The 13,096-nt window shown below is 40.3% G+C and overlaps 1 protein-coding gene across 2 annotated transcripts in view; it reads right to left on the bottom strand.

Annotated features, from left to right (window-relative positions):
• gask1a (golgi associated kinase 1A) overlaps window positions 1-13,096 on the bottom strand; it is a 56,694-nt gene that overhangs the window by 20,193 nt on the left and 23,405 nt on the right. For both annotated transcript variants that reach the window (XM_038712275.1, XM_038712276.1), the window contains exons 2-3: window positions 11,197-12,339; window positions 7,580-8,017 (exon numbers count right to left, since the gene is read on the bottom strand). In XM_038712275.1, the coding sequence (XP_038568203.1) occupies window positions 7,580-8,017; window positions 11,197-12,339 (1,581 nt within the window). The remainder of the gene's footprint in view (window positions 1-7,579; window positions 8,018-11,196; window positions 12,340-13,096) is intronic.

The following is a 13,096-nucleotide window of genomic DNA, read 5'->3' as shown; positions in this document are numbered from 1 at the left end:
CACAACAACATTTCCAGCGCTGTAAACAGGATTATTGTGGGGAGCTTTGAGTTTATGCTCTGATGTAAAAAGCCAGACTGTTGCTTTTCTCACAGTATTTGTAGTTGTGGCTTTATAGTGTGTAAACATACATAAACATACTGTATATCATAATGGAAATGCATACTGAACATTACCAATATACTATATTTGTAGCCATAAGATATTGTTTTCCACAGTACAGTGAGAATTTTCATTTGTGTCCTCTGAAAAGAGCTGCCTCCCAATCGTTTTTTGTTCCCCAGCCATAATTGTGTCATGTGATGCAGGGTAGGGCAGGATTTCCTGCACCGTTTCATGGCATTGTGACTCTGTAGAGAGGTTTGAAAGCACAGTGAAAGTGGGGGATTGTATCCTGCTCTATAATTGCAAAGTCATCCACTCAACCTCGCCGAAATCACTTGGAAAAAATCACTCGGTGGGATATTTCTTCTCACATGATAAGTAGTCCTGATTTTCATTCAGATGTTGCGAATCTCAGGCTCTGCTGGGGCTCAGGAGCTCAGACTTAGGTTTGATCCAGAGCATCACTGGAGCTGAAACACACTGCAAGTGTATGTTCCTGCAATAAACAGTTAAAACCTTGATCCTGACTGAACTGTTAATGGCTGATGTTAGCGTGACCACATATCTTTCATTTTTAAAGTTGCCTTTATCTTTTAGAACTTTGCTTTTTGAGAGATTCGGCTGATTGTGGGTCATAACTGTGATGTTCGTCACTCTAAGACAGTCGTGCATTAACTGAAAACAGATACGCTGCCTGTAAAGTAGCAAAGAGTGATCAAGTTCATCTTGGAGGTGACAGTGGGTTCAGTTGACTCTCTTGTATTGTTTATAGAACTTCATTTACACAAAAACTGCTTTAATAAGTCTTTATTAATACAAGTTCCAGTACTTTTAATCCTGTGTAATATTCTAAAAATAGTGGATGTGTCAACAATCAGTGGTTGGTACCTTGTTAAAGACTGGCACAACACGAGTGCAATTTTTTTATATCAGCATTTTTAAGTTGCTGATATGGCCAATAATGGAATCCTTGAACATTTAACTTAAACCACTAAATTGGATTTAGACCCAAAGAAGGGAGGCCGCCTAGAAAGTTCATGACTTTCCTCTAAATGGGACTCCGATGCAATCTAACGTCTTTTTGCAACCAATTTCACACATGTAAGCAAGCCAGTGTGTGAAAATAAATAGGCAGCTATAATACCTAATATGGTGTACTGATGTCTGTGTTGACAAGTGTTTTTAATAGCTCTGGGAGGTTTGGCTGCTTACTTCAATATATGTTTTTTTTGGCCAGAAAAGTGGACACAATTGTGTGGATAAGACCCAAATTAAATATTACTGGGATTTTCTTGTAGGCATTTACCATCATTCTCTCTATAATACTGTATTGTACTGTAATGTAACCTATTATATATCTGCATGCTATTGATATTATATATCCCGGCAGTGGGTTGATAGATAGAGTTGACTGTTCCCTGACTGTGGAAGAGAGGAGCTCACATTATTTATACCTGTTACTTTCTCTCTCTCGCTCTCTCTCACACGCACCTTCCCCTCTTCAGAATGTCTGATTGTCTGCGCTTCATTTTCACCATGGCAACCACCCACACCCATCCATCCATCCATCCATCCATCTACAGTGTCACAGCTCTGCATCTTCACCAGCCTGTGGTTTAGCACATAAACAGCTCTGGCAATATCATTAGCAGCTGACACCTTATAACCGAGCTCTACTCAAAATGTAAATCTAAAGATTCACAAATATATACACACACACACACACACACACACTCTCAGGGAGACAAAAGCACACACACTGATATCCAGGCCGAGAGCTGTATTGGATTTTTAATTGAACCGACAGCACCGCATCCATACCCGCAGACACTGACACATCAATACCCTGGACACAGAATCCTCTGCACACACATAAACACATACAAACATCTAGTCTGTATTGCTCATTAAGTAGAACCATTACGTAGAAATGAGCTTGGCAGTTTTGGCCTGCACTAACCTCTGTACCTTTTCATTACTCAAAATTAATTATCTGAAATCTAATTACACTCAGGAATTCTGACAAAAGAAAGTCAGGCTTTTTTCTCGATTACACGCTCTTGTGGTGTAGTCACCAGACAGAAAGTCTGTAACCCTGTGATGACCAGATGCTTGTGAATACTCAGTATAACAGCTGTCCTTGTAGATTCTGGTCAGTGCTTCAAGTGGAACAAAATAGGTGCCATTATTTTCCATTCACGTGGATCGTTGTGTATTAGCAGGAACTGGTGAACGTCACATAGTGCCCAGAGAACCTGATATGGAGAGGGCAGTGAAGAGTACTGGCAGCTCGTGAGAAGTGCTGGTACACAAGGAAAAGTCTCAGTATGCTAAAGAGTAAAATGTACAAGTGCCTACTGGCCCACTTCATGTTGTGATTAGCTTACTACCCCACCAGAGCACTGCACTCCCAGAATGCAGGGTTACTTGTGGTTCCTAGAGTCTCCAAAAGTAGACTAGGAGCCAGAGCGTTCAGCTATCAAGCTCCTCTCCTGTGGAACCAGGTTCCAGTTTGGGTTCAGGAGGCAGACACCATCTCCACCTTTAAGGCTTAAGTAGGCTTAAGACTTTCCTCTTTGAGAAAGCTCATAGTTAGGGCTGGCTCAGGTGAGTCCTGAACCATCCCTTAGTTATGCTGCTACAGACCTATAGGACTTCCCATGATGCACTGAGCTCCTCTCTCCTCCTCTTTCTCTCCCTCTGTATGCAACCTCATTAATGCATGTTACTTTCCCGTAGTCTTGTGCTTTCTCGTCTCTCTCCTCTCTCCTCCTATCACTTCCTGCAGGTGTTTCTGGCTCTGGAGCTGTGGAGTCTGGATCTGTGGTTGCGGGTCTCTTGCTGCTCCCGTGTTCCTGCTTGACACCCTCTGCTACAATTATTGTTAATAGTCCTATTGTCTTATAGGACTTATATTGTCTTATTATTGTTATTATTATCATTGACATCTCTATAAATATCTGTACCATTATTCATTCAGTCCCCCCCATCCCTCTCTCTCTCTTTATGGCTATCTCTCTCTCTTGCCCTCTCTCTCTCATTCTCTCTCCCATGGTTTCATCTTCTGGTATCCTTTAACATTTTTCTGTACATTTTTTTTGCTCTTCACATCACTTGTCACTGATTGAGAAAGCACTCACGGAGATCTTTCAATTCAGTTTATTGATCGAAAGTTAACAAAATAATTGTTTACTTTCAACACACCTATCAAAAAATGACTTACATTTGATTCCCAGAATTTAATTGGAAACTAAACTATTTCACTCCTCTCTCATTCAAATAATATTCAAATATCATTCAAATAAAAATTCGCAAGCTGTAGTCTTTCCCCATATAGGCAAATACTACCTGTGAGGATGACCTAATTAGGATGAGGAACGATGTGATAAAATTTCCCAATACTTTTATGTAACAGTTATTTGAAACAAGAAAAAAATAAAATATATAACCTTGCTTGTCCATAACAACAATACAAATAATAATAGGCAACCAATCAATTACTATGGCTTGAACAGGTGGCATTTTATGCAAGGTATCGAATGAAATACTCAGTTGGAATCAGTATCACTTTAAGGGTACTGGTTTCGGTACCCAACCCTAGCGCTATATAAATAAAACTGAATTGAATTGATTCTGGTGATATTTCTCCAGGTGATCCAGCAGTTCTAGTCACCAGCGCTTCCTCCATCACAGGCTCCATCAGCTTAGCTTCGGCCATTAAAAAGATCTGTCTTGTCCCCCCAAGTAGCTGACACATGCTTCAAATTGTTGTTTTATACAACGATTTAACTACATTTTAACAACAATATATATTGTGTATACTATATTATTGTTGCTGAAAGTAGTGCATCAGCAACATTTTCTCTGGGGAACTGGCTTTGTTTACTGATTTGGAGTCCTGTTAAAAACTAGTACAATAAAATAACTTCTCCTCCATATTTCTTCTTCCATATGGAAACAATGGAGCTCGATTGTGAAAAGGCTCCCCGTCAAGCTCTGTGGTGTTTTTCATCAGAAGAACAAGCTGGGCTGGTGACTCTGACACCAGAACACACAACGTTCAAGGGTACCCACTGCATGCTGGGATACACTACACCCTGAATATGCTGAGTAGCATTATGTAGATTTGGTTGGATGGCCAGATGGATACACGGCTGCTGCACAGAGTCGAAATCAAACCTATTGGTTACTAGGGCAACTGTCAAAACCTATGACATTAAATTCAGTCTACAATGAAATAAACACCAATAAGTGATAACGGCATTGTTGACACACCCTGTGGATTGACAATGAAATAAACACCAATACCATTATCACATAAATAGTCTCATTACAGTAGCAGAGGTGTTGACCCTGGTTGCATGCTTGAACACCACTCTTCTTCATTTCCACATGTAAAAAGGCTTGTGTGCACAAGTTTACAGACAATCAGTGTTATGTACATTATACATATTTTACATGAGCACCACCACAACCCTTTCAAAAACATGACCTACAAAATACAGTTAAGAGTTTAGATGCTCTGTACATTACTATTACAGCTATGTTCCCTCTTGCTGAACCATTGTTCTTTGTATAATCCTCCTAGGGAATTGTTTGGGAAACTTTCTGCAGAGTGGGAGGATTGCTACAGACAGCTTTATGCTTCCTATATGTGAGATCAGATGGCATCTAAACTCAATTACAATTGATAAAGATGAATCTTTGATCACATCCTGCATTTAATGGCTCGGCCAGCAAGGACATCTGGTGTGTGTGTTAGTGTGTATGTTAGTGTGTGTGTGTGTGTCTGAGACCTGTCGTTTCCATTCAGTCTTTGTGTCTTCTATTCCCTTCCACCGAGCAGATAAAAGCAGAAGTTTATACAACTGTGTGCTTTATGAGCTTTATTGGTCAATGTGAAACGAATATGCCAGTCCTTTCAGCACCTGCATCCAGTAAAACTGAAATCAATGACAAGTGACTGGCAGAGCTTTAGAAAGTGGTAGAAAAGATGGATGAGTGAAGTGCAAGGATCGATAACATTGATTTAGTTTGCCCACACATACCAACATTTAAAAAAGCAAATTTTTGAAGCAAAACCAATTAACTTCACGCAAATGTATGCAGATATTGGAACGCAAATACTGTAAATCAAGACTAAACCTCTCAAGGCACAAAATTTGTTTTTTTAAGCATGCTCTGTCTGCTGCCGAAGCAGCCTATTTGTATTGTTAAATCAGTAACAATAAACAATTTCTTTTTGACACTGTAGCCAAACTTCGTCAAAAACAACCATCTGTTAGCTGCTCGCCCTTTACAGCTCACAATTTTGTAGATTTATTTCTGCAGAAAATAAACGAGATTAGATGCAAAATTTGTTCCTAATTTCAAGCTACTTCTGTAAAAGTGGTAGTACAATATTCATCTGCTGAATCCCTGTTAGTCTCTGTTCTTACAGATTTTTAAACTATCTCTCTTGAAACATTTTCTAACCTGGTTTCATCTCCTTTACCAACCACCTACCTCAGTGACCCCCTGACAGCTAAAGACCTCTGGCTGTTTCTGGGACCTACAATTCTGAATACTGTAAATTTGTCACTTGCAACTGACATTTGTCCCCATTAGCTGTGTCTAAACCACTATTTAAGAAACCAAGTCTGGATCAATGGCATTTAAATCACTATCAGCCAGTCCCTTAACTTTCTTTAAAAAAAAATACTAGAAAGAGTTTTGTCTTAGCTTCTTCCATATTTAACAACAATCTTTTGAACCTTTTCAATCTGCTTTCAGGGTCTGTCACTCTTTTGAAACTACCCTAACCAAAGTGGCAATTGATCTTCTGCTTACAATGGATTCAGATTCCACCTCAGGGCTTCAATTATTGGCTCTCCGTATGGCTTTTGACACCACTGATCATTGTGAACTCCTAGACCGACTGGAAAATCAATTTTTTTCCGTCTCTGGCCTGGCTCTCATGTGGTCTTACTGATCTGAAACTATTATATAACTATTATCATAAACACAGTCTGTGGGCAGGGCAGAACAATTAATTGCATTTGCGATATTATCGTGATGTGATATAACGAGATTTTCTAATCGCAAAGGCTGCGATTACGCTAGTGCAAAATACTATAAAATACTAACGTGACCCATATTACTATCCTGTGTACCACCAGTATTATGTCAAAGTGTTGGGTTTAGCTTGCAAGAAATGATGTAACTGTGCAAAGCAAATGTGGAGTGATGTGTTTATACTAGCATATAATGATGCAACGCAGGGGCAGCCAGCTAACGTAACATAAACACGGATCGCTGTTTGCTTGGTGACGTTCAATTTAGATTCATTGTCATTTTACTGATACTTAGTTACACTGCTTCCACCTCTCAGTGGCTGTATTTACACTTATGTGACCCACATAATAAAGAATAATGCAACATAACGGCACAGGACAACAACACAGTGGAAGACCCATTCACTACAGTAATGTACTTTGGTGTAACTGTTATAAAGTGTGAATCTCATTTATAATATTCAGTCTAACTCACTAACTTTTGTTATTATCCAATCACAATGCTGAGCCTCTGGTGAAAGATACTAGTTATTTGAGAAGTAGGGCAGGGGAGCTTACGCCGATGTGTCAGCCATGTGTCGGCTATGTTCACTCGGTGAAACGTTATCATGTGACCAGCATGGATTAGTTCAACGTTAAGCTGATACACTAACGTTAAAGTTTGGGTTTACCTGAGTTTCCAGCACTTTTATATCCATATCTAAAAACTTCACCGCTAGTGGCTGCTGAAAACTACCTCTTTAATATTCAAAAATACTGTCAATTGCAGCTGCACCTCTATTCACACTCTGTCTGAAAAGCTAATTTCAGCTCCTGTCTCTTTAAGGCCCCCCCTCCGAAAAGGTCTGGATGGGTACCCGAGAGGACACTTTTATCACGTTTTATCTACAGGGGCATCCAAGTACTTTTGCTGCATGTTTTCGAACATGGTGACTTCCTGTCACAAATTAAAAGCCCTGTAGATCTTCAGTGGACAGAATGTCTTAATTTTCTAGTGTTATTAAGCATTTGCAAGACCTTTTAATTCATTTACAAAACATTCAGTGACACTGATGTAATGTAGGTATTCTAATCTTGGCACTCACATGTTACTACAAAATACAGTTTGGCTTGGATGACTGAAATTGGACAATAACACTTATAACAACAATAACACAGATGAGTAATCCAGAAGTGCTGAATTTGTTAAATTAAAGTGATGGAAATGTAAATTATGCTTACTTGGCATCCACATTATATAAATAGGTAGTACTGTAATGAAAACAGCCTGATGTCTCAAACCTCTAATCCATTTACCCAACCTTTATAGGATAGAAAATGTTTATTTCCCTCTATAATAATTAAAATATTATGTGGTCAGTTGTGTTTGTCGTCTCATATCTGAGTAAGCCACAGCATATGAAAAAAAGCACTTGTCTTACCTGTAATAAGAAATCAAGGAGAGCCAGTCTCCCCCACTCTGAGTGGTGAACTCCCACACATGGCGCTGACCTCAGGTCTGCTTCACTTCCACAGTGGACCTGCAGCAGTTTCTGGTACTGAACCCAGCTGAGTGGTACTGAGTTCTGGTCGTTGTCTCCATCAGGGAGGTGCTGGATATCTGGATCCCACCAAACTACAGGTCTGGGTGTGCCGCTGGTGTATCTATATGGTAAAATCTCACTGTGGAAAGTCCTCAGCACCGCAGGGAGACTTCTGTTGAGTCCCAGAACCCTGTCCAGGTGGAAGGCAAACACTTCAAACCAGTCATCAGTGCGTTTGATCAGGGAGCAGTACCCCAGCTGGCAGCTTTCACTGTGGGTTTCTGGATGTCTGTATTTGGGTCCATACTGAGGGGAATCTCTCTCTGGTGATGGCTTCTGTGATGGAAATATACAGTTATATAATGCTGAAAAGACCTTACCAAGGTGTTTTTGAGTTATACCTCTTTAACTACATACTCAAACACATTCTACACAGTTTTATATTTTGGATGTATTTTTCTTTGTTTCCAATAATGTCTGCACAGTGTGAAAATCAATTAGCAGACCTATGGCACATGTGGCTTGAATTATATAAACCAACACCTTCATCTTCATGTCTGCGTACATTTTTAAAATCAGTCTTAGGGCTGAAATGATTTATTGAGTTATTCGAATAATCTGATTACTAAAAAGCATCGACACAAATTCATTGCATTGATGCTTCGTTTAATCCATTCAAGTGTCCAAAGTATGGGATTATTTCAAGCTAAAAGAAAATAACAACTCTGTATTGTTACAGTCTGTCCACCGTAAAAAGAAACTAACGTAGCCTACTGCAACAGCACGGCGGAAATGCTTTATCTGATCAGAAAGAGGGAGATGACGAGTGCTTGGACCAAGAGCTGTGCTGATTCTCTTGTGAGGAACAACTGGTTTCTGCGGATGTTATAGAGAGCGCTCTCGTGCTGTGAGTCCAGACAGTTGTGACCGAGTGGCAATGTAGCTGGTAGAGTTTTACAATATAAATATTTAAAAACAAGGAGCAAAACTTGCTCTGTTTCAGACTGTGAGCTGCACTTTATCTGAGGTGCTGAAGATTTCTGCCTGATGAGTAGTTTCAGTTTCATTCTAACATACAGTCCCAATCTGTGTCGGTTTAATAAATGATAAGGTTAGTCTCTTAATATTATGACTTTTTTTCTGGAAATGTTAGAGAACACAGAGATGTGGGACAGATTTTGAATGTGCAGAAACTTTTGAACATGAGCAGAAACCTGCTGACACAGAGGAACTATTAAAGTCCAGGAGTTTATTATTAAATTTATCATTGAGGTGAAAAGGTGCCACAATCATATTTAAAGAGGTTACTCCCACAAACGAAACACAAAAGAGGAGGGAAGATTAAATCATGACTCAGCAGGGATGATATTACATGAGAAAAGTTGATCTAAAGCAGCACAGAATGCCTGAGAGCCTTACTGCATTACATTCTCTTACAGTTTTATATTCTGACTTGTTACTTGCTGCCTGAATTTTGTGTTTCACTTTACATAAATAAAAATTCTTTAACAGTATTAAAATCTCGTCTCGATCTCATACACCCACTATCGTGTCTCATCTTGTGAGCTGTGTCTCGTCACACCATTTCCCCTATTTCCCCTATTAACTTATATGGATACAATTGAAGTCAGAGAGAGTAGAGTCTGTGCATCTGCCTTTCAATTCCTGAGCGTCGGCTTTGATATGAGTTTTTTTTCCCATATATATATTTATTTTATATTATTTTCAATGTCCAAAAGACACCATACTCATATTTTGGGTTATTCAATGATACATTCAGATGCAAACAATGAATAAATAATATCGTGCATTGAGCCAATAGAAATGACTCCTGTGCCACTGAGCAGGTCACAGCACACACTAAATACAGAAAGTAGGTTGGTATTTATGTGCAGGTGTTTGTTAACAGTGTTGGGCAAGTTACTTGCAAATTGTAATACATTAATGACTACTAGTTACTGTCATTTGAGAGTAATTGGTTATATTACAATATTACTGAATTGTAATGCTTCACATTACATCACATACTTTTTGTTACTTTCACTGCTATAGCCTAACGGGCGCATTATTCTGTAAGATGTCCGCGGATCAGGTGGGTCTTTGTCATAAAAATAAACCTTCTCACCATTAAGAAATACGCTGTGCGCATTTACGCAAGAGGTACAGCAGCATAACGTCATTGATCATTTGAATCTCCCAACACTCTGTCAGGATCTGTCAGGATGAACTGACAGCAGCCTCTCTGATCATGAAAGCCTATAGAAATCTATTTACGCACGATCCGTCAGGGGAGCTACCATCTTGTCAAGAGGAGCCAAGCTCTTCTTTAGTTTGCAATCTCGATCAGCAGATTCCCACAACATGAAATAATGTTACTCATTTACTCATGATTTAGTTTTTCTGGTGCCAAAATGTTTCTTGGTGAATTATTAAAAAACTAAACTAAACTAACTAACTTTGGGTTAAAATGTGTTGTAATGCTCGTTACTGAGATTGTAACGGGTATAATGTTATTGATTTTTTTAAGTAATGCTTTATATTACTGCGTTACAGGAAAAAGGAATACATTACTGTAATTGCCTTAATTACTTACCCCCAACACTGTTTGTTAAACAGACAACAGGCTACAGAGAGGAAATACTGCTGCAATGACAGTGATAACTGTGTGCCTTCATTAGTGTCAGCACTAGAGCCCGACCGATATGGGTTTTTGGGGGCCGATGCCAATATTAAAGTGAAAAAAAGCCAATTTGTGAGCCGATTTTTAGATTAGAGAATGATTTGGTTAGTAGACCCCTTTACTGTATAAACTACATTAGAACAGGCCGCTATTGAAAACTGGTATGTATGTGGGCTATAAAACCTTTTCCTAAATGGATTATGTTAATAAAATCGATTACAAAAAATCTCTCAATCTCTCAGAGAGAGTCAGAGAGAATAAGCATGTGTGTTTCACATAATCTGCCATAATTTCAATGTAGCACATTCACATGCAGTTCTTCCCTTTACCAGCACTCTTTAATTCTAACCAAAGCTACGTGAAACCATTTAACCACAATCGGTATAAATCATGCCGTCTAGGATACAGTGAGCTGCTGTTGAATGCATCTAATACTAAAGGAGTGTCTACAAAGAGGACCTGCAACTAACGTTATAACTACAACCAGAGCCTAACAGCGTTTCACATCTACAACGTCACAAATAGAGGAGCTACAAGAAGCCGTGTTAGATTTTTGTTCAGCTCACGTTTCTTTACATGTCCGCTCTGGTTTAATCATTTCAGACTCACAGACTATAACTGCAGACAGGCGGCTATGCCAATTAAATGCAATTAGCTCATATTGGTCGGGCTCTAGTTAGCACAGTATGCAGACACAAACTCCAACAAAAGTCTCTACAGCTTTTCAACACTCCCACTGAGGCTGAGGGCTAAATAGTTTGAAAAAACACATCTACATTGCGTAACATTTCATATGATCTCTAACTTTATTCTTAAAAATTGTCAAACTGTGTACCTGCTGGTGTGCAGGAGGATCCAGCGCCACTTGGAGCACCTGTCCATGTGCAGGCACCCGGGCCTTACTGATCACCTCACCCCCAGCAAGGAGCTCCATCTTCTGGATGTCATCGTCGTTGAGCCAGGGAAGAGGCCTGAGGTTTGGACTAATCCTGATCCTCCTGTGGTCACTGTCTGGGAAGTTCTGCTCTGTAAAGCTCCGACACCAGCTGCTGTCATCATTCTTTAAGGCTGCATTCAGTTTGGACAAAGCTTTTCTACGGTCCAACAACCCAGGATTCTTCTTCGCTTCAGAGGGATCCTCTGAGAGATTATAGTGTTTTTTGACATCCCTGGAGGGCTTTTTCATAGCCTGCTGCTCCTTACTGACTTTGTCAGATTTCCCAGAGTGCTGTCTGTGTTTTTCCAAAGCCTGGTGATGTTCAGCTAGCTTAGCACTTCTATGGCTGCCATGTATTTGTTTGTCTGCATTCCTGTTTGTGTGTCTATCCTCCAATCTGCCTGCCTGTCTGTCTGCAGCTCGTCTGTCACTTATTAGGGTATCTGCTGGAGCAGGGATGTGTGCTGCTGTGGATTTGCTCCTTTCAAGATGAATGTATGAGTGTGCACTGTGTTTTACCACAGCACTGTGGTTGCTTGGTTTAATTCTATGCTTTGGCCCTGTGTTGTTGACTGTAAACTCTGGGAAATGGGGATGGTGATGACTGGTTAGATGCTGGATGGCGCCTGCAATCTCTTTTCTTTTGGAGGCAATGCCTTTGCTTTTGTGTGTTTTTCTCCGTAAGTCTGCATGACTTCTCTCTTTGATGCTGTTTCTGTCATCGCCAGCAGCGTCCCTGAAAGGTTTAAGTGGCACTGAGTGTTTGTCTTTTTGAGTGCTGGATTTCCGGGCCCCACTGTGGATGTGAGTGAGTGGCAGCTGAAAGGCAGCGGCCGGAGGGGGCTCCATGACCCTGGGCCTGGAACTGAACTCTCGGGCGGAGCTCAGGGCTCGGGACCACCGCCGGTCACTGTCAGCGGATGGCAAAGGAAGGGGGAGAGTGATCGTCATCACAGAGATCGTGAGGAAGAGGAGGAGGACGGGGGAGAGGAGAAGTAGCCATTTTTGACCACAGCAGAGTTTTGACCACACTTTCCAGGCCTGGAAGAAAAAACAGACAAAAAGGAAAAAGACAGAAACATAAGTGACCAACAGAATCATGATTATAAAGTCTACCATAAAGTGGTGCCATAAATTGCAAAGATAGCATTTTCACTCAACAGAACAGAGAGCTAGAATTCCTGAGGGGTTAACCAAAGGCTGCACTCAGATCTCTTGGCTCCAGGCATGTGGAAAGCAAATGTGTTCATGATTCACACTCTGCGAGGGGAAGGGAGTTGAAAAAACAAACTGTGCTGTGGCACGTAATTCTGTTCTGTCATGTAACAATAGTGATGTGTGACCTTTGTGTGTATATTACTCAAAATGGAAATGAGAGAGAAAAGCGGGAATCTGGTGACAAAGACAGAGAACAGCTAAAACACCCTGTTTATGCTGCACAAATCTGAATATGCTAGTGGCATAATATAAAGCTTGTGTCAGCCGGCTCTGTGTTTCCAGTAGCTTTCAGCAGAATTGGACTTATTCAGCTGAGACCAATACGATTGTGGCGTGCTCATAATTCAGTGCTGCCTTCTGCACGCAATGCACAGCAAGGGGAAAAGCCATATTTCACACAATATGCTGTCACTGCCCCAATATGGCTTACTGTGTATTCACTGAAGGCTCTATAAAAGTGAATTTGCTGTAAGAATTCAAAGTGCTGGCTCTTTATTTACTGTGGAGTCAGGCTGTGTAAAACATATCATGCCCTCTTTCCATTTGATGCCTTTAAACAGAGGCAGCAAAATGTAGCTTT

Source organism: Micropterus salmoides, unplaced genomic scaffold (genome assembly GCF_014851395.1).
Source record: "Micropterus salmoides isolate LMB-PRFRI ecotype aquatic unplaced genomic scaffold, ASM1485139v1 Ms_hic_scaffold_11, whole genome shotgun sequence".
NCBI classification, from domain to species: Eukaryota; Metazoa; Chordata; class Actinopteri; order Centrarchiformes; family Centrarchidae; genus Micropterus; species Micropterus salmoides.
Note: the sequence above shows the minus strand (reverse complement) of the source record. Positions and strands in the feature narration are given on the sequence as shown.